The sequence below is a fragment of the Bacillus rossius genome, chromosome 3 (assembly GCF_032445375.1).
Source record: "Bacillus rossius redtenbacheri isolate Brsri chromosome 3, Brsri_v3, whole genome shotgun sequence".
In the NCBI taxonomy this organism is placed as follows: domain Eukaryota; kingdom Metazoa; phylum Arthropoda; class Insecta; order Phasmatodea; family Bacillidae; genus Bacillus; species Bacillus rossius.
Window position 1 is genome coordinate 83,991,153 of NC_086332.1, and position 24,615 is coordinate 84,015,767.

The window sequence follows — 24,615 nt, forward strand, 5'->3', positions numbered from 1 at the left end:
TTTTTTAAGTATATCATAGGGTCAAAAAGGGATGTAAAAAATAAATGTTAAATGAAAAACAAACAGTGTAGTACTAATTTTTATTTTATATGCAATCTTTGGCCTTTACAACAGGCTACATTTATATCAAAATAATATGACAACCAAAACCTGAAGCTATTATATGGATAATACTTCAAATTCATAATGTAAAATCTACTTCAAGCATCAGTCACATTATAAAGGATAAATGATAAGAATCAACCAATATCAGTGGCGTAAGTACTGGACTATGTAGGACTTGACATCTTCAAACAGACCCCAGAAAGTTTAACATTAACTGACAAATATAAAACACATCCAATAAAAAATAATTTTTAAAAGTCTAATTTTGTTTGAATTCACTCAAAAATTCTTAATCCCCAATATGGTTTACAATGGAGAAAATAAACAAATACAATTTTATAACATACCTATCAAACAAAGTTTTCCCTAATAGCTGTAGCTGTAAGATGCAATCACGGTCTCCTTGTCCTCAATTTTCTTAACTTCTACTCAGGTTACCATTTTGGTTATTCTCTACGTATTTTTTCATCACACTGTCACATGACAATTGAGTACTACATGACAACCATCATGTTTTGTCATTCAGTTTCGAAATACAAGATGCACTGCTGTTACCAAATTTAATTTCCTGGATACACATGTTATTATAAACAGTAATACAAGACCACAAATATGATGAAGAAAAATATAATGAAGACATTCAATCTACAAATATTTTCACTGTGAAAAATATGTTCTGTTGACTGTCATGTGATGGACCAACTTGACTTCAATAAACGCTTTGCATCTCCTTTCCCTTCTTTCATTCTTGCAGTACCTACATGAAAAACTAAGTAAATATACTATGTATTCCATTTAGTGGGGCTGCTGCAAATGCAGCTGGCTAAGCTCTGACATGAAAAATGATTAGGTTTTCAGAGTTTTTCTATTTTTAAGCCCTATGACCAAATCTCCACCTATCTCTGACTCAGAGTATTCTTATTAATATATAAATACTTTCATGTTTTTTCCCCCTTATATGAACTTTTTTAAATTAAAAATTCACCTCAAAATAGCATATTAAAAGGATCAGGATATTTTTGTTAAGTTTCTACTTAATTACTACTACGTTACACAGTTTTAAAATGTTTTGTTATATTAGAACGAAATAACCTCAAAATTCGTCAAGTTTTAAATAAAAACATTTTGAAATTAAAACAATTTCATAATATGAGTGTTTTATCATCTCATACAGCTATATATACCTATATGTTATGACACCTCACAGTTTTCCAATAATGCAACCCAAGCCCACCCTATACCACCAAACAAAATCCTACCTACGCCACTGACAAATATAGTTTCAATATTTAATCATACACATGGTATAATATTATATTAACAAGCAACATGGATGCTATAAATCACATTCTCTGAATACCAAAATTCAATAAATAAAAAAAAAAATTGGTTTCAATAATACAAACTTAAATAATTTGTTCTGAAGATTTACATAACCAACTACTTTCAGTTCCCAGAAATCATAAAAGCATGATTTCAATTTGGTGAGTTGTAATACTTATGTTCTTACAGGGTAGAATGTCACGAAACAGCACAGTAAGATATAGTCTTGCTCTAAGAATTTATTGGATTCTGTAGCAGCTGCTTGAGATCAGAGTTGAAATTACACGTGCATATTTTTGAAAGTGTAATTATCTATTTTGCACAAATTAAGGATGCACCATTTCACATTTAGTTCCACCAATGTTGCAAAGATTAAAAGTAAAAAAAAAAAAAAAAAAAAGAATTAAATTAGTTCTTGGACTTAAAATGAGTGTATGCAGTAACATTCTAACAGTACAGATTCCTGCACTTGTCTTAAACTAAATACTCAATGACAGCTGTAGACTTACAAAGAGTATTAAAAAATCACTGTCCCCAACAACAAAATTGAAAAAAAAAATAATTTTAACAAGACATTATAACAGTCTTTAACTAGTGTTTTAGAAAAGGTTCAATGATCAGACTAAGCCTGTAACAGTTTAAACACTTAGGTTTTAATTATATTCATTACATTACCGATTTTCAGTTAAATGAGCCAATAAATTACATTAACTACTGCAAATGAAAAAAAAAATCTGAATCTTTTCAGCAAAAAACCAATTAAATAGAGATGATTTGGGGGGGGGGGGGGAACTAGCCAAAACAATTTTGACATCTTTGACATTATCCACACACACACTCATACCCATGAACATAAATATCAAAGCATTTCACGCATAAAACATTTTTCCAATAGAATATACAGAAATGTAAAGTCCTTGGAAAATAGAGATATGCACACACATGTCTGGACTGAAATTTTTTCACAACCAAATCTCACTGGTGACATACTGACTGTATTAAACTAATGTTAAAAGGATGACGAAGTAAGTTAAAAACATCAATCAGAGAAGCAAGAAAATCAGTGCAATGCCTACTGCACACCAAACAGGAAAATCTATATTAATAATTCATTTAATAACAGTTTCATTCCAGATTTGCTACTGCAAACACACAATTTTATTGTTAAAAGAGAGAAATTCTTGCACTAAAATCATGACCTTAATGGAATGTATTGTTCCAAAAAATTCTCAAGCACAGACAAATCTTACCCTTAATAAAGTAACAATATTTCTGTAGTCTGATATGTTACCATGTATACAAAATATAAATTAATAGTTTTTTGTAACATTTGGCTTATGTATAGTCTTACATTAACTACTGCACTACTGCTTCCCAACATCCAGTCCAGGGCTGCTCAAGTTACAAGGGAGACAGAGAACTTAACAAGAAATCTGTTCAGACATATGACCATAGCAGATGACTAAGAGTATCAAAATCTATGAGAAAACACTCACCACAGCGTGAACGCTGCTGAGTGGGAATCTACAAAGGCAACGGTCGACGCTCGCCCTCGACAGAACGTTACAATTATATTCCATTTTTACTAAGGCTTGTGTAAAAGAGGAACTCAGTTTGTAAGTATGTGTATCTATGTATTAACATGCACACAGGCAGAAAACCTACAATTACTCATGTAAATACTTAAGTGTGAAGACTGACCAGGCATTGATAATGTGAAGCCTGCAACACGAGCCTAGGTGAACACCAATAACACAGCTTGCCAAATAAGGTGAAATATACTAGCAACTTCAACATCCAAACATTGCACTGCTTTTGTCTTGCAATCGAACTATATGGAGATCACAATTCCATATCAAATGTCAAGACACAATATTGGCTATCCTTTCAAGTTACAAAATTCTTAATTTATTGAAGTTAATCAGATTACATACCCAGAAATGAAACCAATAACTAATATCTAAAAACCAAATTTACTGAAGAAACATTTAGCTACCTGCCAAAATAAAATTATCAGTTAAAAAAAACTAAATTAAAACTTAAGTTACGAACAGTACATTAAATTTAAGTAGAAGATATCTTTCATATGATTAATTTAAGTTACTGGATGTTTGCAACAGAAAGTTCATGGAAGATGATCCCCTGTGAGGTCTATTTCCCAAAATTTAGTGACATTCTGCATAGAATTACAGTTGCAGTTTACAATTATAATTATAACCAAAATTACGAATATGAGTAAGCTACAATATGTTATTAGCAATGGTATATACACAAAACCAAAAAAAAATTGATATTTGTGAATTCAAGGTCAAATTTTACCATAAGAAATTTTGTAAAAAAAATTTCCAAAATATTTCCAAAACATTACACTAGGAATTTTAAAAATAGTTCAATTTTAGGTACAACAAAAGTATTATTTTTAAAAAGTAATTAAAATTTATAAAAAATTTTAACAGTAGTTCATGATGCTCATTGCTCTAACTCAAATTTATGTAAATGGATAAGCTACAACTAAAATAATATTTTTGAACTAAAAATTATTCTCCTTGACTTTCAATTTACAGACACTTAATACAATGACATAACTACTTCTGTTAACTTCTTGCATTCACCTCCATGAGAGAGAAAGAGAGAGAAAGCACACGAGAGACAAAGGAAAAAACTCAATATGAAAATTACCATGTCATTACATCAATACACTTTGTAAAATCAAAAATATGAAGAATGAAGATATATTACATGGTTTTGTAAATGTACTAACAAATAGTACTAAATAAAAACGCTTTATATAAACTGATCCACAGGTAGGCATCAGAACCGTACACTGGCTCCATACCTCAGGAAGTATCGACATTCAACATATTTGTAATACTGCTGGTGGAAATATTTGGTTTTCACAGAAATCTGAGCACTTTTAGACCTGAACTGGACTTCACACCACAATAAAGCATATACAAAAAGTAAAAAACCTTGCCACTATTGACTAAAAAATATATACATACATATTAAAATCAGTACTTGGTAAAAAAACATTACAGTCAAACCCCTGGCTTACTTTCATCAAGGAGTCAAGTTGAAAATACAAATAATGAGCCAATGTGTTAAGTATATTTCAAAAATCCTTTCTAATATGTAGTATTTAGAAATGCAACTTATATTAGCAAAGAATTGATACTAACTACATAGTTAAATTCTCAGAAAAGTACTTTCTATAATTTACAAACCAAGGAAAGCATTGTTATAAAACCTTTTTTTCATAGTTTTATTTTGAGTTAAGAGCATGAAAATATCTAACTGTAATATAAGAAAAACATTTCAAATGTGGATCTGGCACTAAGGCAAGAACACTGATAAACTTTTTATACCGGACAAATGCAGATAATTTTGTTAAAATTTTTAACAAGTAAGGAATTCTAATGTTGAATTGTGTTTGTGGTAAATAGGCTGCATGCAAATCCTGCCAAAGCAAAGTCGCCATTTAAAACCTCAGTACAGTAAGTCCTCTATTTACGTCATACCGATTTACGTCGTTTCGGATTAACGTTGCTAATGTTTGAGTACTTATGTTTCAATTTAAGTTGTCGCCGATTCACAATAACGTCGTTTACAATGACCATAAATCTTTATTTTAACCAAAACACCATATATAATTCGTTTATAATTCTTTGTTTCCTTCGGTAGTTAATTTATGCTATGTAGCGTAAGCTACACGTTCACCGCCTTATCTTATCATACATCATGAGGGACGCTTCCTGCTCTTACGTACAGTATGTACTATATATCTGTTTTTATATTTCAATCAATAAAGGTAATAAAGCAGCTGGTTAAATAACCATTCTATAAAGCTGAGCAGTACTAGTTGGACTTGTTTCCCACGCTGTCGGTTGTCATTTGCTGATCAAATTGCCCGTTGTCACGTCTGTATGCCAGCGCTTCCGGCCGACCTTGGGCCGTGGCCGGCCGGTGGCATGAAACATGGCTCATTTTGCGTCGTTTCTATTTACGTCGCGGTTTTCAGGAACGTAACCCCGACGTAAACCGAGGACTTACTGTACTAGCTTTCCGCCCAAGAAGCAGTCAAATTTAAATTTCCTGTCCCATGAAGAAGTGTAAAAAATCCTAGCCTATGTTCTGGACATGTTCACTACAAATACCAAAATTAATTATTCACACAGGAAATTAAATGTTAGTTTCACAATTCCACAGTTAGCTTTCTTTTTTTTATTTTCCTTACAGGTTAGATATATTATTAGTTATTATAAACCTGAAATTAAGTGCTAAAATATTACATATTGCAAAATTTAATTTACTAATTGCTGTGCGGGGAAGAATTATACATAATAATTACAAATAATACAAGTCAGCATAGGTAGCAGAAATAATTTTGATATCATAAATTTAAAAAATAAAGGACAGGGTTTTACTCTGCACAGTATCCACACAAAACTATATATGACCTACAAGATTAAAAAGCTACCAAACCACTTAACTAAAAACTCAGCACCAAAATAATTTTGCACTGCGAATCACCAATCTGTTCCTAACACACAGTCACAAAAACTGAAATGAACTTGGCAATGAAAATAAAAATAACATAGAGGCCATACAACATACTACAAGCTCGTTGAACTGGGGTTTGACAGTAACTTAAAATAATGATCATACAAAATACAAGGACAAAATATACATCTTAGGTCCACGCTAAATTAAAGAAAAAAGTTAAATAAATAAAAGTAAATGATACATGTTAATAAAGAAACTTGTGCTACTGACAAATCTGAACTGAAATACTATTCCCACAGAAAGAATAATGCCACAACGTGACCCAGCTTTCTAATCCAGGCATGGTTCGAACCAAATTTCAAAATTTGAAGTATTCTCATTGAATGACAAATCAATTCCACACTAATAAGGGTTCAAAAACACAGAATACATCCCATATGTAATCTTGTGTACATGTATATCTATTATCTATTAGAAGAATTTATTTGTAACAGAGTAGCCTTGCTATGGGAGGCAAAACAGACAGGATCACCTTCCCCAACCAATCAAATGGACACTTTTAAGCAGCAAATTAATTTTCCTGAAAAAGAGTTATAAAGTTTAAACTTGGCTTCTCCCTCACTCACTGGTAATAAAAATATTTTAATATTAATGAAAATTTGTCGAAAATTCTAATCCTTAATGTTTTCATCCGTCACTTAATAAACTTTGGACACACAAAATTTAAAAGACTGATTTAAAAAATGTATGGTTGTTAATACATTCATGCTTAATGAATAAGCCTCTAAAACATTTAGCCAATACTTTCACAATACATTAAACACGATCTGTCTTTGGTAATGAACATTGCTGCATAGAGAAAATCAACAATCTGACGATAAAACAGGCGTTATTGCATATAATACCCAGGTCTTGCCAGTGGTGTAACTAACGTGAGCCCATGTGATCGCAACACTTACACAGACACACACACATACAATATACCGGTATTCTTGCTACAGATATAACCGCAGCCCTACAATACCAACATGTATCTGACTGCAAACTTTAACCAAGTTTTAAATGGATGAAGAAAAAAAATACTAGTTTAAAATACAAATAACCAATATTTTGAGAAGACAGATGTATCGGAAGTAAATTTACTTTAGATTAGGTGTTTAAAGGGCCCACCCCTGTGTCAGCAGGATAGTAAGTGTGATGCTCACTCATGCTTCTGGCATGGTATCACCTCTTAAGCGCAAGGTTGTGGACTGGCACACATCTTCTCATTCATAGGGCAACTATGAGATATGAACAGTAACAAAACATGGCAGATAACTGAAGATAAAGGTGTAATCCAAATCTGTACCATGAGTTTTATGCCTATAAATTATTCTGAAAATACACGTTTTAACCATTTTCACTCCTCCAGAAACACAGTTTAAAAATAAAATTTGGAAAAAGTGCCTACCCTCCCTCGGCGTATTCAAAAATGTTTTTTTTTTTGTAAACAGACACCACTCCAATGTCTTGGGTAGTTTTTCTGACGCTCTGCACACCGTTGTGTGTGCCCCGGTAGGCGGGACCCTTAAGAAACATACAATTTTAACAACAATGTTTGCTTTAAAATTATATCTACTCAACTCAAGTTGTAGTTTTTAAATTAGATACTCAACAAAAGATGGCACTACATGACCTTATTAACTTAAAATAGAAATTTTAATTTAGCTACTGAACTTTACAGATGTCACTTGCATCCAATAGCAATACAATTTTATTGTGTTATTGTTTGAAGCAATAAAAGTGTCATGTTAGCAAAGTTTTCTTACGTTATTGAGCACTCAAATTTACAACAGAATTAAAAAATACTGTCAACATTTCAGACTTGCCACCATATGAATTGAAGTTGAAAAAAAATGGCATTAATAATGCAGTTTCATAATTTGGATACATCAGAAGGTCTATATAACGGTGTAAGACTTATTGTGACAAATTGTGTAATTAACATAATAAAGGCAAAAATCGTTACTGGTGAATAATCAGACAAAGAAGTACTTAAATGTACCTAGAATTACGTATTCTTGACTCATCAAAAGGTCAACTGGGATGAACCATGCAGACACACCATTTTCCAGTAAGATCTGCATTTGCCATGACAGTACACAAAAAAATATCAAGGCCAATCTTATAAATTTGTTGGAGTGGACTTAAGATCATCAGATATTATGCATGTCATGCATGTTCTATGTGGCATTTTCCTGAGCAAAGTGACCAAGTACATTAAAAGTTTTCCTCCCAAATGAAAATTATCGACATACCCGCTAACGCAAACAAAGTATGGAAAGAAGTATTAGATTAAGTTCCAAAACTTTTAATTAATAACTGTGAAATGAAAATGAATAAAAACCAGAATATAGCTGATAGTTTAACTATGAGCATTAGTTATTTTTTTATTTAACCGACTACAATTATTATGCAGATAGGTATGAAGTATAGTGAGGATGGCAAAATATTGTTACAAACGCAGGACTGCAACACACGCCAGGTTTGGAGATGGCTGGTGGCCCCGGCAGGCCACTGGCGCCGTGTCACGTGCCGTCCACTGACATAAGGCATGCCATGCGTGCCTTGTCAGATTACAATGGTCATCGCTACCCCCCTTCCTCCCTCCACATCCACGCACATACTCCTGCCTCTGCGCCATTATATATCGCTGAGCGGCCTTGGGAATTCTGCGGGCCACTGCACAGAGTAGCGCGAATTGACGCTGCTTTTCTGGACTGTTTGGACGTCGGGTCGGCCCGGGATGACACGACTCATCACGGCCACTCTCATCGGTTCAAGAAGGCTGCCCCTGAGTACTTAAGCCGCGGCGCCAGCCTCCACGGCAGTTCCGAGAGTTCCGAGAGCGAAAGGAAGTGTGACATTGGCGAAAAGGGTGAGAGAGACACCCCCCCCCCCCCCCCCCCCCCTGATGTTGAGTCTAGCTCCAGTGAGGAATGCGAACTGTGGAACTTGACAATACATTGAGTGACTTGAAAATAAACATTTTTAAGTGTCAGTGATTTGTAGTCAGACATTTTTTTAAGTACAATTATTTATTATTAATGTAAATACTAGTAATTAATAAAACTGTAATAAAAGTTAATTGGGCTATCCCTTACGAACTAAGTTCTCCCACATAGGACGTAACAATATTCATATATATATATATATGACATGTTTTTGTCTAAATATGTAATCTATCCAAACTTATATCAAGTGATTGGAATAGGTAGAGTTATAAGTAAACTCTAACAGATAAACTCTAATTATTCTGATCACTGCATAAAAAAATTAAACTTTAAATTGCTCGTATGAATAAATAACAATTTTTTTTATAAATATAGAAAAAATGTACACCTCTCGTATCTCGGAAACGGCTGTAACAATTTGAATAAATATTTATATTTAGTTAACGTTTTACTTTTCAATTTTATCTAAATAGGTGTATTCCCTGAAAAACCATGATTTTACAACAAAAAAATAATAAGATACCGAGCGAAGCTCAGTTACCCAGGTACTTATAAAAAATTCAAATGAACATAACCTGCATAGGTCTCTTCAAATTTTGTGAGTTTAATGACTTGCTCAAAATCATATCTAATCCCTAATTGTTTATTTTGAAGAAAAAAAATTCAATTGGTGCAACAAATGTCTTTAGCCACTTCGCCAACATGTATGTTTATTTTGTAATGGGACATACACCCGTTACGTTCAATATTATGATGTTCTTAAAAGCATGAAAACTGGTGAGAAGTGCTGTGAATGCCTAATGTAATATCAGTGCAATGTAACTTGGTAACAGACAACGGCCCAGTTGTCAAGACACCTCTGTGCAGCAGTTAGTTTGGGCACATCACATCAAGAACCTCAGGGAGGTATAAATACAGTGTGTGTAAAAGATCTTGCGGGCAGTACTCGAGAGGCAGTAGACTAGAAGCAGTCATCCAAACCTAGTGTTCGCGATGCTCTTCACCAGAGACAGAACCACCTCAGTGACAAGGAGGGAGCAAATCATCAGATTAAACTAATCGGCAGACGAGCAGGACTCATGTACTCAGCTCGAGTCAGTATGCAGTAAAGAATAAATCGTCATTGGGAGCAAGTGGCGAGGTGATGTCTGCTCAGAACCAGTTGAGGACAAGCAACGAGGAGCAAGGAGTCACTGGTCTGAGACTCGCGCACCTGCAGCAGAAGGAAGCGTACCAGGGGAGCAAGTGAGCAGCCAGAGTACCTACGTGCATTCAAGACTGCAAGATTGCCGAGGAGTGAATCCTGAGCAGCGAAAGTGCATAGTTGCATTCAAGACCGGAAGATTATAGAGCAACACGAATGCATACTCTCATTCCAAGACCGGAAGACTGGCAAGAAGCAAGTCGTCTGCAGACGGCGAGTTGCGGTCCGGCCTCTTCGGAAAATGGAGCTTACCGGACTTGACACCAGAGAGTCAACACCAAGGACCCAATGCAAAACGAGCTATAAGGTAAGTAGTAAAGTGGGTACCCAAGGCTACTGTAATCAGAGGGATCAGGATTAGAAATAATGAACTGAAGATTGTCTAGCAGGTATACTCAGTTTACAATATAAACACTGATTTTTCTAGTGTTTTGCTTTGTTGAGAAAGGGGCAAGTCATAACTAGATACACTATTTTTTCTCACCCCATCATTGGTGATAGTGTTCGCTACGGCTCGTTTGGTTACCAATTAATTTAGAAATGCTCTATGCCCATAGACAATATTGTAAAAGGTCTGTGAATAGTAACTGTGATATTTGTTATAATACATAATGGTTTACTGGTTCATCTGTGTGTTATATCCGAGGATGGAGTCAGGGGATTATGTGCACAGTGTTAATTACAGCACTACATAAATATTATGCAACTATTCATTTTCAGATTCAAGCAATAAATCATTTGCTAAACTTAACTGTTGTGCTATGTATATCTGCATGTTGTTTTTCACTCCCTGGTAACTATCCCTACAATTAAAAAAAAAATCTCGGTTCATACGATATGCTGAAATTTCCTATGATATTTAATAAAAATTATATTTTGTCAGTTCTCTGCCCAGTGTATGTTCAGACTTTCATAAAGCTGGAATTATTTAACAGCCACTTAAAAATTTGCTTAGGCAAGAAATTATAAATGAAAATATTACAAAAAATAAACTGTTCCAGCATGTAATTTTTGTACTAGCAGTGAACCAAAGTCATACTGAGATATTCTTCTGATAAAAAACCTGTACATACAGTTCATCAAAAAAATGTGTCAATACAATACTTAAATAATTACTTTCTAATAATGTACTGATATTTATAATATTTTCCCATCTTAATTCAACACAGAAGTTGATACGTTTGACATACGTAGTAACTTTCCTGCGCGCTGGCTCTCTTTTAATAACGCCCGAGGTTTTTCCGCCATCACGACATGTATTTCAGCTGCTCAGTGATAGATTTCTATGTTTCATGTTTCACACGTGCGCATACCACTTGTTTGCTCCACGCAAGAAACCCTCTTCTTAGCTGTATTAGTAGACGCTTGGCGATACACTCCAAGCGTGTGCGAGTCTCGGCACGTGCGTGGTCTCTACATGCGGTGGACAAAAATAATCCTTCCTCGCCACTCCCAGTGCTCTTAGGCCAAAGTTGTACTGGCTAACAGCAAGTTCTCAATGCAACATGATGAATTGCTGTGAAGCTTGCTTGGGGTTCAAACAACCAACGTCTGTAGCAGTGTGTAATGGCCACTTACTGCGATCACATGTAGGCTTTGTCACTGCTGCTTGCTCTTTAAGAGGAATAAAAAATACAGGGAAAATATTAACAAGTGTGTATTAATAGTTAATAATGTTTAACAACAATCAATCTCGCATCAGATAAATGCTCATTTTTTTCACTAACAACTAACAACATATTATATTTAATTTATTTTGAAAAGCATTATATATCTTACAGTATGTGAATTCTTGTAACATTAATAAAGTACAGCAATCTTACCTTCTTGTAAAATTCCTATAAAGTTTGTGTAGTGAGAAAAGTATATATTTTTCTCCTAATAGCCAGATGATCATTCTGATACTTTGTAAGCTATCATTTTATTTTAAAATAAAATTTTGACTGAAATATAATTTTATATATGCATAAATTATATAGATATACCTAAATGCATGCTGATTTATTAAACTACAGCATATATCAACCACATTCTGTGGGCAAAAGCATTACAGTCCAGGAACAAAAAAATGCACATTTGCAACAGTAAACACAGAGAATATGTGCACAAAGATCATTTATAATTAGATAACTCTACTTCTAATGAAGGAACAACATAATTAAAATTTAAATTGTTATAATAATGCAATATAACTAAAGGGTAGTTTATTTTGCCAACATAATAAAGCTTAATATATGTTGAAAAGACAAGAAAAAACTGTAATTTTATGACACCATAACCATATACCACACTTGGCTTACATACAATATGTATCTTCTTGGTATTTTGCAAATTATACACATCAACTCAATTAGATAAATCAGATCCCACTGTTCTATCTTAAAAAAAAATAAAAAATTTTAGATCTAATATTCAGATATACCATTCACTACACATCATTTATGAACAATTCATATTTATTTAAATCAAATCTCATTAGCAGGTTCTGTTTAAAAACCAAAAAAATTCAGGTAGGTAGAAGACTCACTGTTTTTAATATTTTTTCTTGATAAAGTGCACATGCACAACTAGCATAAGACACATGATTTAAATATGCATAGATTTTCCTTGCATGCAGTCAACCCCATTTAGATGAAATGGATATTACTTTCGAATTAGGTAAACTATTTTTGAAGCATCACTACACTTCAGTTAAAATCTTGTTCACAATTTTTCTGTTGATTGCAGTTATACTGCATTTCACATAATCTGCACAACTCTTAATGGCTCGAAAAGTTTCAACAGTTTAAAACTGGCAAAAAAAAAAAAAAAAAAAAAAAACCAGGCACGTAGAAAAATTAAGAGAAGAGCAAAGCAAAGTTGATGTGTAATAAATAATAAAAACCTTTAACCTCAAAATGACTACACACTGAGAATGTTTTACCTAGCATAACATGATTTGCAGAAGTACTTTTGGCAGTTGTAAATACTAAATTAAATTATCTTACTAATTTAATTTACTTAAATTATGAAGAGTTTTCCAGTTTATTTCAATCCAAGTTTATACTTCTGAACCATAAAAACACAATTTTACATAATTGCAAATGTTTACCAGCAAATGTTAATACATAAAGGTTATTTTTGTAAAATAAATAGGTGTAAAAGAAACTGTTGTACATCACAAACACCTGATATTTTTGCTATATGTGAATAAGTCTACTGTCAGAATTGTGCAAAGTGCTGTTTAGTGAAGAGTAGTTTTATAAATGTCACAATCATAAACAGATCTCTCTGGAGCTGAAGATCAATTGACTGCAAGTCCTTGGCATGAAATGAATTTACTATACATTTCTATGTTTACAAGTCATGGCTGCAGTCACGTTACTTAATCAACTGACTTTATCGTGAACCAGTCTACAAACGCAGCTTAAAACAAACTATAACTACCACCTTACTTCTCAAGTCAGTTATTCTGTAGTAAACAAAAGAAACTTGGCAACATTCTTGCAACAAAACCATGACACACGACTTCTGGTAACAGTGCTGCTATAGACTGACGGACAAGCACATACAGAATAACATTCATAATTACTGTTTCATGCAAACAGGATTCTGATTTGTGAATTTTTTTTTTTAAATATAAACCCACTTGTTCAATTTTGAAAAATTACAGGTACTATTCATATGCCGTAACACAACTGAGAGACCATTTTATTTCCTATGTTTTAAAAATGCTGTATTGTCATACAAAGACAATCTCAAGCATTTCTGGACATAAACTCATTAACACCGTAAACAGCTCACTTGCCTCTCATGCAATTACAGGTTTTTTTGCAGAAAAAAAAATATAGTTTTATCATTAAATTAAGATTCAGATTTATGGACACTTTTTGAAAATTTTGGTGTAGTATCATTATAAAACAAACCACACTGAATGACCAGTTCTTTAACATAAATAATATTTAATTCATAGTTCATCACAGATAACGTCCACTCATGAACTAAAATGTACCACATTGATTTGGCTCATGAATCTTCGCCAGACTTATTTTAGTCCAATGAAATGAGGTTACCAACTAAACAGTGTCATGTATGGTTCACTTAATATAAATCTATAATTCATTAGTAAGTACTCAAAATTCCTATCTTTTACATTTTAACTGCCACTTCAGATTTGCTATTATTTTACAATAAATAAATTTTTAATGCAGAAATCAAAAGCAATATTTTGTTTGGGAACGTGAATTGCCTAGTATGTAGTAACCTAACACAGTATTACCTACAAACAATGGCATAAAAATCATTATGCCACAGCAGGTTGCTGTTTCATTCCTCCACAAACATAATGCAACTAGAAAACAGCCTACACTAACGTTTCATAAGTCTTATATAACAGTAAAAGCTTGTTAACTGAAGAGCCATGACCAACAACATTTGTATCCACACAGCTGATGCAGGAAGAAAAATTACAATTTTTGAAATATGTACACCATTGTTTCAGATTCTAGCATTAATCTAAAAAAAATTTCAATTACACTGTTAACGGGGATACTTGGTAATGAGGATTGGAGAAAGACATTTGAGGCAGCTCGTAAAATCTTTCAAATAACACATATTAAAAAACACAGTACATACATTAAATTGTATTCCTTGTGGGTGAGTACTTTTAAATAATTCCAAATAAACAGCTTTTCAAAAAGATCTAGTTCAAATTAACTAGCTTTTACTGTATTTCAATTAACTCTATGGATAATGTTCAATACTCTCCATTCTATGCATTCACTGCATCAGCATAAATTATATCCATAAAGAATAATAAATAAGTAATTTATAAACTAAAATACTAATTATTATAACACATGCCATAAAATGCATTTCTATAAATATTGTGTACAAATTGGTTCTTTATTTTATAGAGTACCTACTATGTGCTTATTTACATTGCGATTGAAATACATTGTGAAATCTCATTTTACCGAAATTGAAAACACCTACAGTTTTGTTGATAAATATAAAACTTTGTAGGGAATAAAAAATATGTACTTTGAAGTGATAAATCCTTTAAAATAAGGTTATTTGTAATGAGGTTTCACTGTATATGTATTACTTCAAATTATAATAAAAACATTTTAAATAATTGTGAAGTATTTATATTGAAAAAGCATAAGTGAAACCAACATATAACTGTACTAACCATATACACACACATAACAAAATTTTTAAACTACCTATGTATATACCATTTGAAGGCATAAAATAAAAAATTTTAAACTCATATTATTGCACTATTCTTCAGATCAGTATTGAAGAACATTAGATAATTTAAACCAAAATATTCACCATGCTGTACATAAGAAATAAAGATATTTAAAAAAATATGTGTTTCAAATGTATAAAAATCTTAATAAATAAATATTTTATATACAAATATATTAATATATGTTTAAAGACCATAATAATTAAATAATTATCAATGTTCTTATTGTACTGTCTATATAGCCATCATCAGAAGTTATTTAGTTATATTGTGATAAATAAGAGAATCGATTATTGACCCAACACTAGCAGCACCTGTCCATGGCAATTTAACGTTTGATAATCATCAGTGTTACAACAGATATTTCCAAGACTGAGTTAATATTTTTGAACTATTATTGATTAATTTTTTTTAACAGCACAATCTCTGATGCTTATTCAACACACATATTATCACTAGAACCAATTTTATAAAAAAAAAAACCAAAGAATGCATGATGTTATATAAACAGTGTAATGGGGAGGAGCTTCTTCCTGAAGTGTGTGTGTGTTTTTGTGCTGTCATGTCTGCAACATAACATGAAACGAAATGCTACGACGGTTCAGCAATAGCCATAGTATGAAAAAACTGAAGTACCCAGAAGAAACCCTAAGGTAAGCAGTAGCCATCTATCATATTGCCCTGCACCAATGACACCCTTCTACAGCCCATAGCACCAAAAATAATTTTGTTGTTGGGAAAAAAAATTGGTTCTGCAAACACAAGCCTACTGCTAATAAATTAACTAGAGCTGAACCGATTCATAAAATTTCTCCACTATGCCGATACAACTGATGCCAATTCACCAATTCCGAACCAAAACAGGAGAAAACACATTTTGGTATAAAAAAAAAAAAAAAAATAATAATAATAATCATTTATAATAATTCCAAGAAAAGCATTAAATGCACTTTTCTTTTTACATTAAGAAAAGTTAAAAAAAAACTAAGATGAATTGAACGGGATTTCATTCTTTAAACCAGCAGTAATATAAATACAATAAATTAAAATTTTAAATACACCTGATTTTTCAATTCTCACTTGAAGCGACTATTAATTAAAAAGTATTAAATATTATAATTTTTTTTACCACTGTTTTGTTTTTGTAGTCTGTACCGTACTACACCATCCATACCATACTGCATCAGGTCAAGGTTACCATGTTCTTGCAATATCACTGAAGTAACATGATACCAAATTTTGAATTAACCAGACCTGTGGAAGTTGCTCATAGTCCGGCAGAACTGAGGTATGGGTTGGAAAAGTGGTCTATAGTTCTGTTTTTGGTCTTAAATGAAAGATTATTATGTCTAGTAACAGGAAATGCCGGGTGACATCGGCTATATGTTGAGAATTTTAAGATATTCAAGATGGCGGCCAATATGGTGTTATATTTTCAAAAATTGCAATACAAACATATTATGGTAATTTTTGGAAACAAAATACATGTTTTCAAGGGTGCTGAATCAAAATATGTGTTTAGATATCGTGTAAAATTTTATTTAATTACATTTTAAATATGTATGCCGGATTTTTTTACATTTATACCTAATGACATGTGAATATTAGTATAAAAGGTAACTCTTCCAGTTGCTGTGGCATGAACATTGTTTTTTTGTGGATCATGGATGATGGAAGGAATTGGCTAATACGTTTTTATTGTTGCAAGTGTAATGTGAAGTAAATTAGAGAAGAAAATGGCAGAAAAATGCCTGTTTGACTGGAAATTTAATTGTGAAAACTACAATGAAAGACTTATTGAAAGTGGTGATAAAAGAATAAAGACTATTATAAAATGCAGTAAAGTATACAACGATAAACTCTACAATGTGCTAGAAGAAAAAAATAGCTGTAACAAGTGAATTGATTGTGAAGTGCCACAAGAGTTGTGTATCAACATACTGTGCAGTGACACAGCTGGAACGACATCGCCAGAGGAAGCGCCAAGAAGAAGTATCCTTGAGATCTCCAAAAATAACAAGGAATAATGAAAACACTCTATTATCATTTAAAGAACATTGCATTTTTTGCGCTGAAGAATGCAAAGTCTCGAAGGATGAAAATAATCCATCACGTTGGAGACCAGACTATATCTGTAAAGAGGCTAATGTGGGTGGCTTAAAAATGGCATTCAAGGAATCTATTATTCAAGTGTGTGAAATACGAAAAGATGAATGCGCGTATAGTGTACGCATACGTGTTTTGGGATCACTGAGTGACCTTCATGCTGCAGATGCAAGATATCATGTTAACAGTAGATCAAACTTTGTCACCAAAATCTATTAAATTGGCTACAAGGACAGAAACCAGTGAAGGTTAAAATGATGCGGCATTAGATCTTGTCATCAATGAAGTGACTAGTAACAGATCAACAATGTGGACATCTGTAGAACTGTATGAAATATACCAGCAATATACCAGGGAGTGAACTCTCAAGAAAACATCTAATCAAAGCAATATCAGCGAAAGTTGGAAGTGATATTGTTGTCCTCAGTTCTCCGGGTGTTGCCAACATTATTATTTTTAAAAGTACAGCAAGACAAGTTCTAAAATTTGTGGACAGCGAAGAAGTTGATATTGAAAATGCCATTTCAATGGTAAGCAAAACAATAACAACAGAAATACAATCACTTCCAAAGAAAAGTACGAATTACAGAAGTACCATCAATATAGACATTGCTTTAGAGCAAGTCAGTAACACTCTAATGAAGTTGCTATGTAGTATTTCTGAAAAACTGGACAATTCACTGCTTTCAGTTTTGATTGGTAATATTGTTACAAGTACAAAAATAAAACTTCCCAACTAATCTGCAAATGGCCTTAGGCATAGTGCGTGTTAATTCACTGAAAGAAATTTTTGTATATTTTACAAGGAAAATCCTTGGAAACCCTGTTGCCAATGATATTACTTGTAAAACTACAAGGCAGAGCTTTGTACCATGTGCGATTTTGCAAGGCTCTGCCTTGTAGTTTTGCAAGAAATATCCTCGGCAACAGGGTTTCCAAGAATTTCCCTTGTAAAAGTACAACTTTTTTTTAGAGTGTGGAATCACCAGTACAAGAAAGGACTGTTGTGGATATTGGAGAAACAGTAAAAAAACATTATTCAATTATTTCAGAACTTTTAGCTGCTCATGCACTTTCGGGAAGAGACACTGTGGCGTACTACTTTGGGACAGGTAAAGGCAAAGTTGTAAAGGTACTTCGATCAGGGTTATCGCTCTCCTTGCTTGCAGATGAGAGAGCAGAAATGAATAATGTTACATATCGGGCAACAAGCTTCATATCGGCGTGCCATAGTCAACGTGGATGTAAAACAATGTCAGAAACCCGTGTAAAAGTTTGGGCGAGGAAAACTAGTACAGGTTCTGTCACTGCTCCAAACCTTCGTACACTTCCCCCAACTGCTGCATCATTTCTTGAAAATGTAAAACGAGCACATTTTCAAGATTGTATCTGGCAATCAGCAAACAAACCTGAACTTACAACCTTAGATCCAGTAGAATATGGCTGGTCAAAGGATGTGGCGAACAAATCACTCTTTCCTGTTGCAGTTCCAGGCGGGATTGCTTACGCCCTTGAATCTATTTTGAAGCTGGTGAAATGTGGCTGTACAAAACTGACTCCTTGCAAATCTTCAAAGTGTAGTTGCTATTCTTCAAGACTTACTTGCAAATTATTCTGTGCCTGCAGAGATTTGGAATGCAATAACCCGTCCTAAATTGTAAGAATATAATTGCGTAGTATATATATGTTTTAATGGTCTTATAGTCATAATATGTATTTGTTAATTTCTTTGTTGTGAGAATACCTTTAGGTATATGACCGATGATATATCTAAGTTATTTAAATCTTGTTCAATAATTCAATATCCTATTCATTAATGTAATATCTGAAAGACATAACATGTTTGTGAGAATATTATTAAGTATATCACTAATGTTTTTTTTTTTAGCTGTAGAATTTATGAATCACACTTTTTCAAGTTTCTTCCCCTGAAATATGATGTACAGCCAAGTTTCAAGTATGGAGCCACTAAACATGTTTATTTATACAAAAAAAATTTAACAACACAAATATAAATTGAGGAATTACGAAATTGTATACATTTATTTTCGCAAATATGTTGCTTATCTGCTAGTTTTTTTTTATTTTTACATAGTGTATAGGCTTGTATTTCGATTCAGTGCCCCTAAAACATATATTTTGATACCAAATTTGACATTCATATAATTTGATTACAAGTTCTGAACATATTACACCCTATTGGCCACCATTTTGAATATCTTAAAATGCTCAACAGATAGCAGATGTCACCCAGCATTTTTTGTTACAAGACACTTATATCTTTCATTTGACACCTAAAACAGAACTATAGACTCCAAATTTCACTTCATGCAAAAAACGGCCAATTTCTGCCGGACTATCACATCCCTTCAGCAGCTAGAATGAGCTGATGATCTTCAAAAGGCTAAACAGATTTTCTTGAATCATAGCTAAGTACACTTTCGATCAAGTCACCTTTCAAACAAAAAAAAAACTTAATCAAAATTGGTTTGTTCGTTTGGGAGCTACGACCGACACACAGATACACATGTTAAATATATAACACCTCTCTGTTTGCGTCGGGGGTTAAAAACAAGTGAGTGCTTGCCTAAAGTTCACTGTCATCAAAGCTTTTACAATAAACATTAAACCCAATTTACATAGCCACACATTGGTTCATTATAGAAAACATTTAACTAAACTAGTAGAGATTCAAGAATTCCTAGATTTTTATTAAGAAAAACATTCTTAACTTTTCAATGAATGTCTTTTAGTGCCAAAAAAAATATGTGTTGAAAAGTCTCTCAAATGGATCACTAGTAGCAGGTACACACAGGTACTTTGCAATAGAAAGACATAGTTTCTGTTGCACAGAAATCATTTATTTGCATTAACTTCTCTAGAACTGATATTCATAACCGCATAATTGTGTTTAGTCTATTCACAAAACAAACATTCTCAGTCGTTAGTTGCTAAATGAAACATGAATTTACTAATTAAAGCCTGGACAATTTAATAATTTAATAAGTAATTAAATAAAATAAGTAAATTTAATAATAGGTAACTATGAAATATATTGATTCCCAAAATATGAAGTTTAAGAAAAGAATTTTAAATGTACAAGATGAGACTTTGTACATGTTTACAATTCAAGAACGAGAATTCCAATACCAACTTATACGTGTGCAGCGGCAAAAATTCACAGTTCCGAACATTTATATGGAAATGAGTTTTGTGTGGTCGCTTTGCACAGGAAACAGTAAAAGTAATTTACATTATGCTAAGCCCTATGTAATCAGTTATTTTTTTAATTCAATTTTTAATAAAACTTGACGCAAGTTAATCAAAAAATGTCTCCGCCACAAACATTTCTTTGATATTCAAGAAATTGGCATTTTCCAGTGATGGTGATTTATTTATTTATGATACATTCGATTTAACGTTTATAAAACACAGGACATTGTTTGATATGTACGGCTGGCACATGTAGCTAAGGAAATATGAGTTCCAAGTATATGTAGTAGTATGAAAATTGAAAAAGATACCGAGGGATTTTTAGGTTATGACAGAAACTTTCATTTTTCAGTAATATCAGTCGAAAATTAATAAGCGTATTGTGAATCAGCATAAACACGGATTCAACTAAATATTGGCAAAATCTGCTTGTGCCAATTTGTATCAGCACAGCTTTAAAATTAACACGGTAAGCTGCAAAATTATGAAACAAAGACTTCAGTGAATGTCAAAATTGATGCTGTCAAGGCTGAAAGGTGATGCTACAACATAGACTGTTCAGTTGCGTCGAATACGCTGTAATTAAAAGTAATTGCCTAATTGGTGGATTATAAAAAAAGTGAGTTTTTCAGTAATTGCCCGTGATGTGTAAACATCTAACTTGGTAATGAGCAAATTCAAGTGTTCTCATGTTGCAAATACACTTATAATATGAAATATGGACAAAAAATTTAACGCAGAATTCTTAAAAATAATTCCAAGCGTGATAAACAAACAAAACTTGTGTTTTCAACTGTACTTCTTGACCCCAATTGCATGTAGTTTCTGCACCCGCTGCTAGAATTCACAGCCGGAGCAGCTACATTGACTAATGAATCATTTGATTTGCAGAGTAAAAGGTTAAACTACAAAATGAACTGCTCCAATAAAAGCAAAAAGACTTAATATTAAACTCCGGCTTTGGACCAGATTTTCGACAAGTAATTTAATAAAATACTGCCCATCTTGTTAAGATTCATTAAACATTTAATACTATGAGGTCTCTATGAACTTTGGTTTGTGCTATCTGCCACAGATGGAAGCACCATGGTTACACATTTCCATTCTATGCAACTTCTGTTACATTCACAAAATTACTCCTACCAAATGTTGTATACCAAAAACTAAGAAGTTTAGACATCAATAACTAAGAAATGGAATTAAATTCACAAGGGTGCGGCTGCAGTTAAGTACACTCTGTGGTTTGTTAACCGTTGGGAACTTGGGAACACAGATGCGGAAAAGTTCCCTCGCACAAATTTTGGGCCAGTCAGTAACAAGACAGTTTATTAGTAATACTTTTGGCAGTCCCCTCTGCGGAGTTACTTTCAAGTAAGGTGGTGAGAGAGGTGAATTTGCACTGAGGTACTAGCCGGGCAAGAAGGCTGGCATCTGACATGAGTCTTGAAATGAATACAGCAGTGCCGTGCCAGAGTGCCGGCTTGCGTCCGTCATAGGAAATCATAATGGCAGGCAGTTGCACTCGCGAATACAGAGAACTTATTGTAAATCCCCCACAAGACCAGGGTGATGCAATTTGCAGAGCGACATGCGCACCAGAGCTAGGAGATGCCTGTGGGGAGGAGGTACAAGCACCCGGTCATGGCCACTGGATTGACGTCAGTCGAAGTGCTATAAAAGGCTCGGCAATAGAGGCTAGTAGGGCTAGAGAGGCTTGTCGGTCCAGGGTAATTCTGGTCAGTTGGCTAACTGGGTCCGAGCGATCAGAGGGACCAGTCACGTTCAGTTAGAATTCACCCAAGGACGTCAGCTCGTAACTTAACTTTGTAAGTACACTGTATCGGGTAGGTAAATACTTTGAATGTTGTCGGCTAGGCCAATTCGGTGGCCACGTTTCGAAGGCTATTTTAGGTTTGGATTCCTCCGATGCACCTTGATTCCAATCTAGCAGATTTTGTAGTGATTCATTTTTCAGTACGGGAAAAATGACGAAAGGAAAATGGCTAATCGTGCTCAGTAGTTTTTTTTTGTTTGCTTTTATTGGTATTATCAATTTTAAGTCATATTTATTGTATTGATTGTAAAAACTATTTGGATATACTTGTTTGTGATAAATAACCCAAACTTGTGGAAATATAATTTAATTTTTTAACAATGAATAGGATCCCCACTATTGCTTATTATCATATATGCTACTGTTACAATAAAAAAGACAAGCATTTATCAATGTGGTATGACTGATGACTCAGCTATCAAGCAAAATACAGGAGATTGAGACATCGTAATTTTGAAGCTCACATTTATATATATGTTCTTTTGTGTCCACTGTGGGAATCATATGAAGACTACACCTGTGGCAGTAGTACTCCCAGAGCCTTCATGTTAACTGAAGATGCCATGTTGGATTTCTCTAAATTGGTTGGTTCATTGCAGAAGTCTGTGGTTACGACGCACCGCAAATTCACAACCAACAGAAGAGAACGCCTATATGGATGTCTTAGGATGAATCACTGACACGTATGCCAGCTTCATTAGTGTGTATCAGTTCCCCTCTAAACTCAAATGACTAGTGGCAGCACTACCTGTGTCTTTGTTCACATATTGTGGATCCCCAGGGAACCACGTGAAATCTATCTTTAAAAAGAATATCTAAGAATGTAGCATGCAACAAAAGACTTGGACAAGATCAAGAAATACACTTGTCATACTATCAAGTATAGCTGTGCAAACCTTTGAAATTTGCAAAGTCCAAGACACTATTCAGATGATTAGTATTCAATTCGGGTGAAAAATTAATATTCGTAAATATCCTAGACTTTGAATACAAACAGAATTACAATGAAAATTCATGTTTACATTCTTATTGTACACTATTTTTTTTTCCAGAATTAATGCAGTTTCTAAGTTTGGAATCGCGTACATTGCTGCCAACGGGTTTAATTGGGCATTCCTGTTTTCTCCGGCAATGCAGTCTGTTATCAGTATACCTGAATACTGAAGAACTGCCTATGTGCCATAATTACAGAGAAAATTCTCACTACATTGCCCTCAGGTCCACCGCTTACATATTTTTTTATAAAAACCTATAACAAATAAAATATATTTTAAGAAAAACATTCCACATAAAACATTTACTTTGGTATAAACATTACTTCAATGACAGTTTTCAAAACCTGAATGTGTGTGCTGCTTCCTGGCCAGGTCAGGTACTAAGTGTTAGCATTCAATTATGCGACTACACTTTATCTCCTTTACTTTCAAATAAAAAATTTTTCAATAAAAGATCCTACCTTGACATTATATATATATATATATATATATATATCTGATGAAATAAAATGTGACGATCCGGTGTCTCTGTCTGCAACAGGAAAGGAAACGCTAGGACTCACGCAGAATCCTAGTCGTGATTGTCTTGCACGTTGCTGTCCGAGTGGTCCACGTTGTTGTTCATGGTGATGGGCGACAGAGGCATGTCATCCTCGTGGCTGGAGTCGGGCCTCGTGGCTTCCTGCTTCACGATGGTGATGTCAGGGTTGTTCTCCAGGGCGGACAGCTTCCGGGGCATGGTCCTCGCTGGTAGCTCGCCGTACGACTCGTCGGCACAGCGCAGCTCCTCCATGGCCTCGTCACCGGAGGACGAGCCCGCCCGCCTCAGCGTCGACAGGTAGTTGGCCAAGGTCGTCACCGTCACGTTCAACATTTCAGCCGCCCGGAACAGCGTCAGCTCTTTCCGCTGAACCTTGGCGAGCACGTCTGCTGGCCCAGATTCAGACCAGAAGTCTCTGACCCTGTAATACAAATCTTTATTATTATATAGCAAGTGGAAGAACAATACTTTCAGGCTCAGCCTCATCCACAATTTTGTGTTATGCCATTTTCTTGATGCTATTTTGGTTTTAGTGCAATTTACACTGATGTTTCACTTAGCA

At 33.8% G+C, this 24,615-nt stretch overlaps 1 protein-coding gene across 12 annotated transcripts in view; it reads right to left on the minus strand.

Moving 5' to 3' along the window:
• Positions 1 to 66: 66 nt before the first annotated feature.
• Positions 67 to 24,615, minus strand: part of LOC134530981 (zinc finger and BTB domain-containing protein 40-like) — a 121,384-nt gene continuing 96,835 nt past the window's right edge. For all 12 annotated transcript variants that reach the window (XM_063366382.1, XM_063366375.1, XM_063366373.1 and 9 more), the window contains one exon: positions 67 to 24,474. In XM_063366382.1, the coding sequence (XP_063222452.1) occupies positions 24,084 to 24,474 (391 nt within the window). In that variant the 3' untranslated portion in view covers positions 67 to 24,083. The remainder of the gene's footprint in view (positions 24,475 to 24,615) is intronic.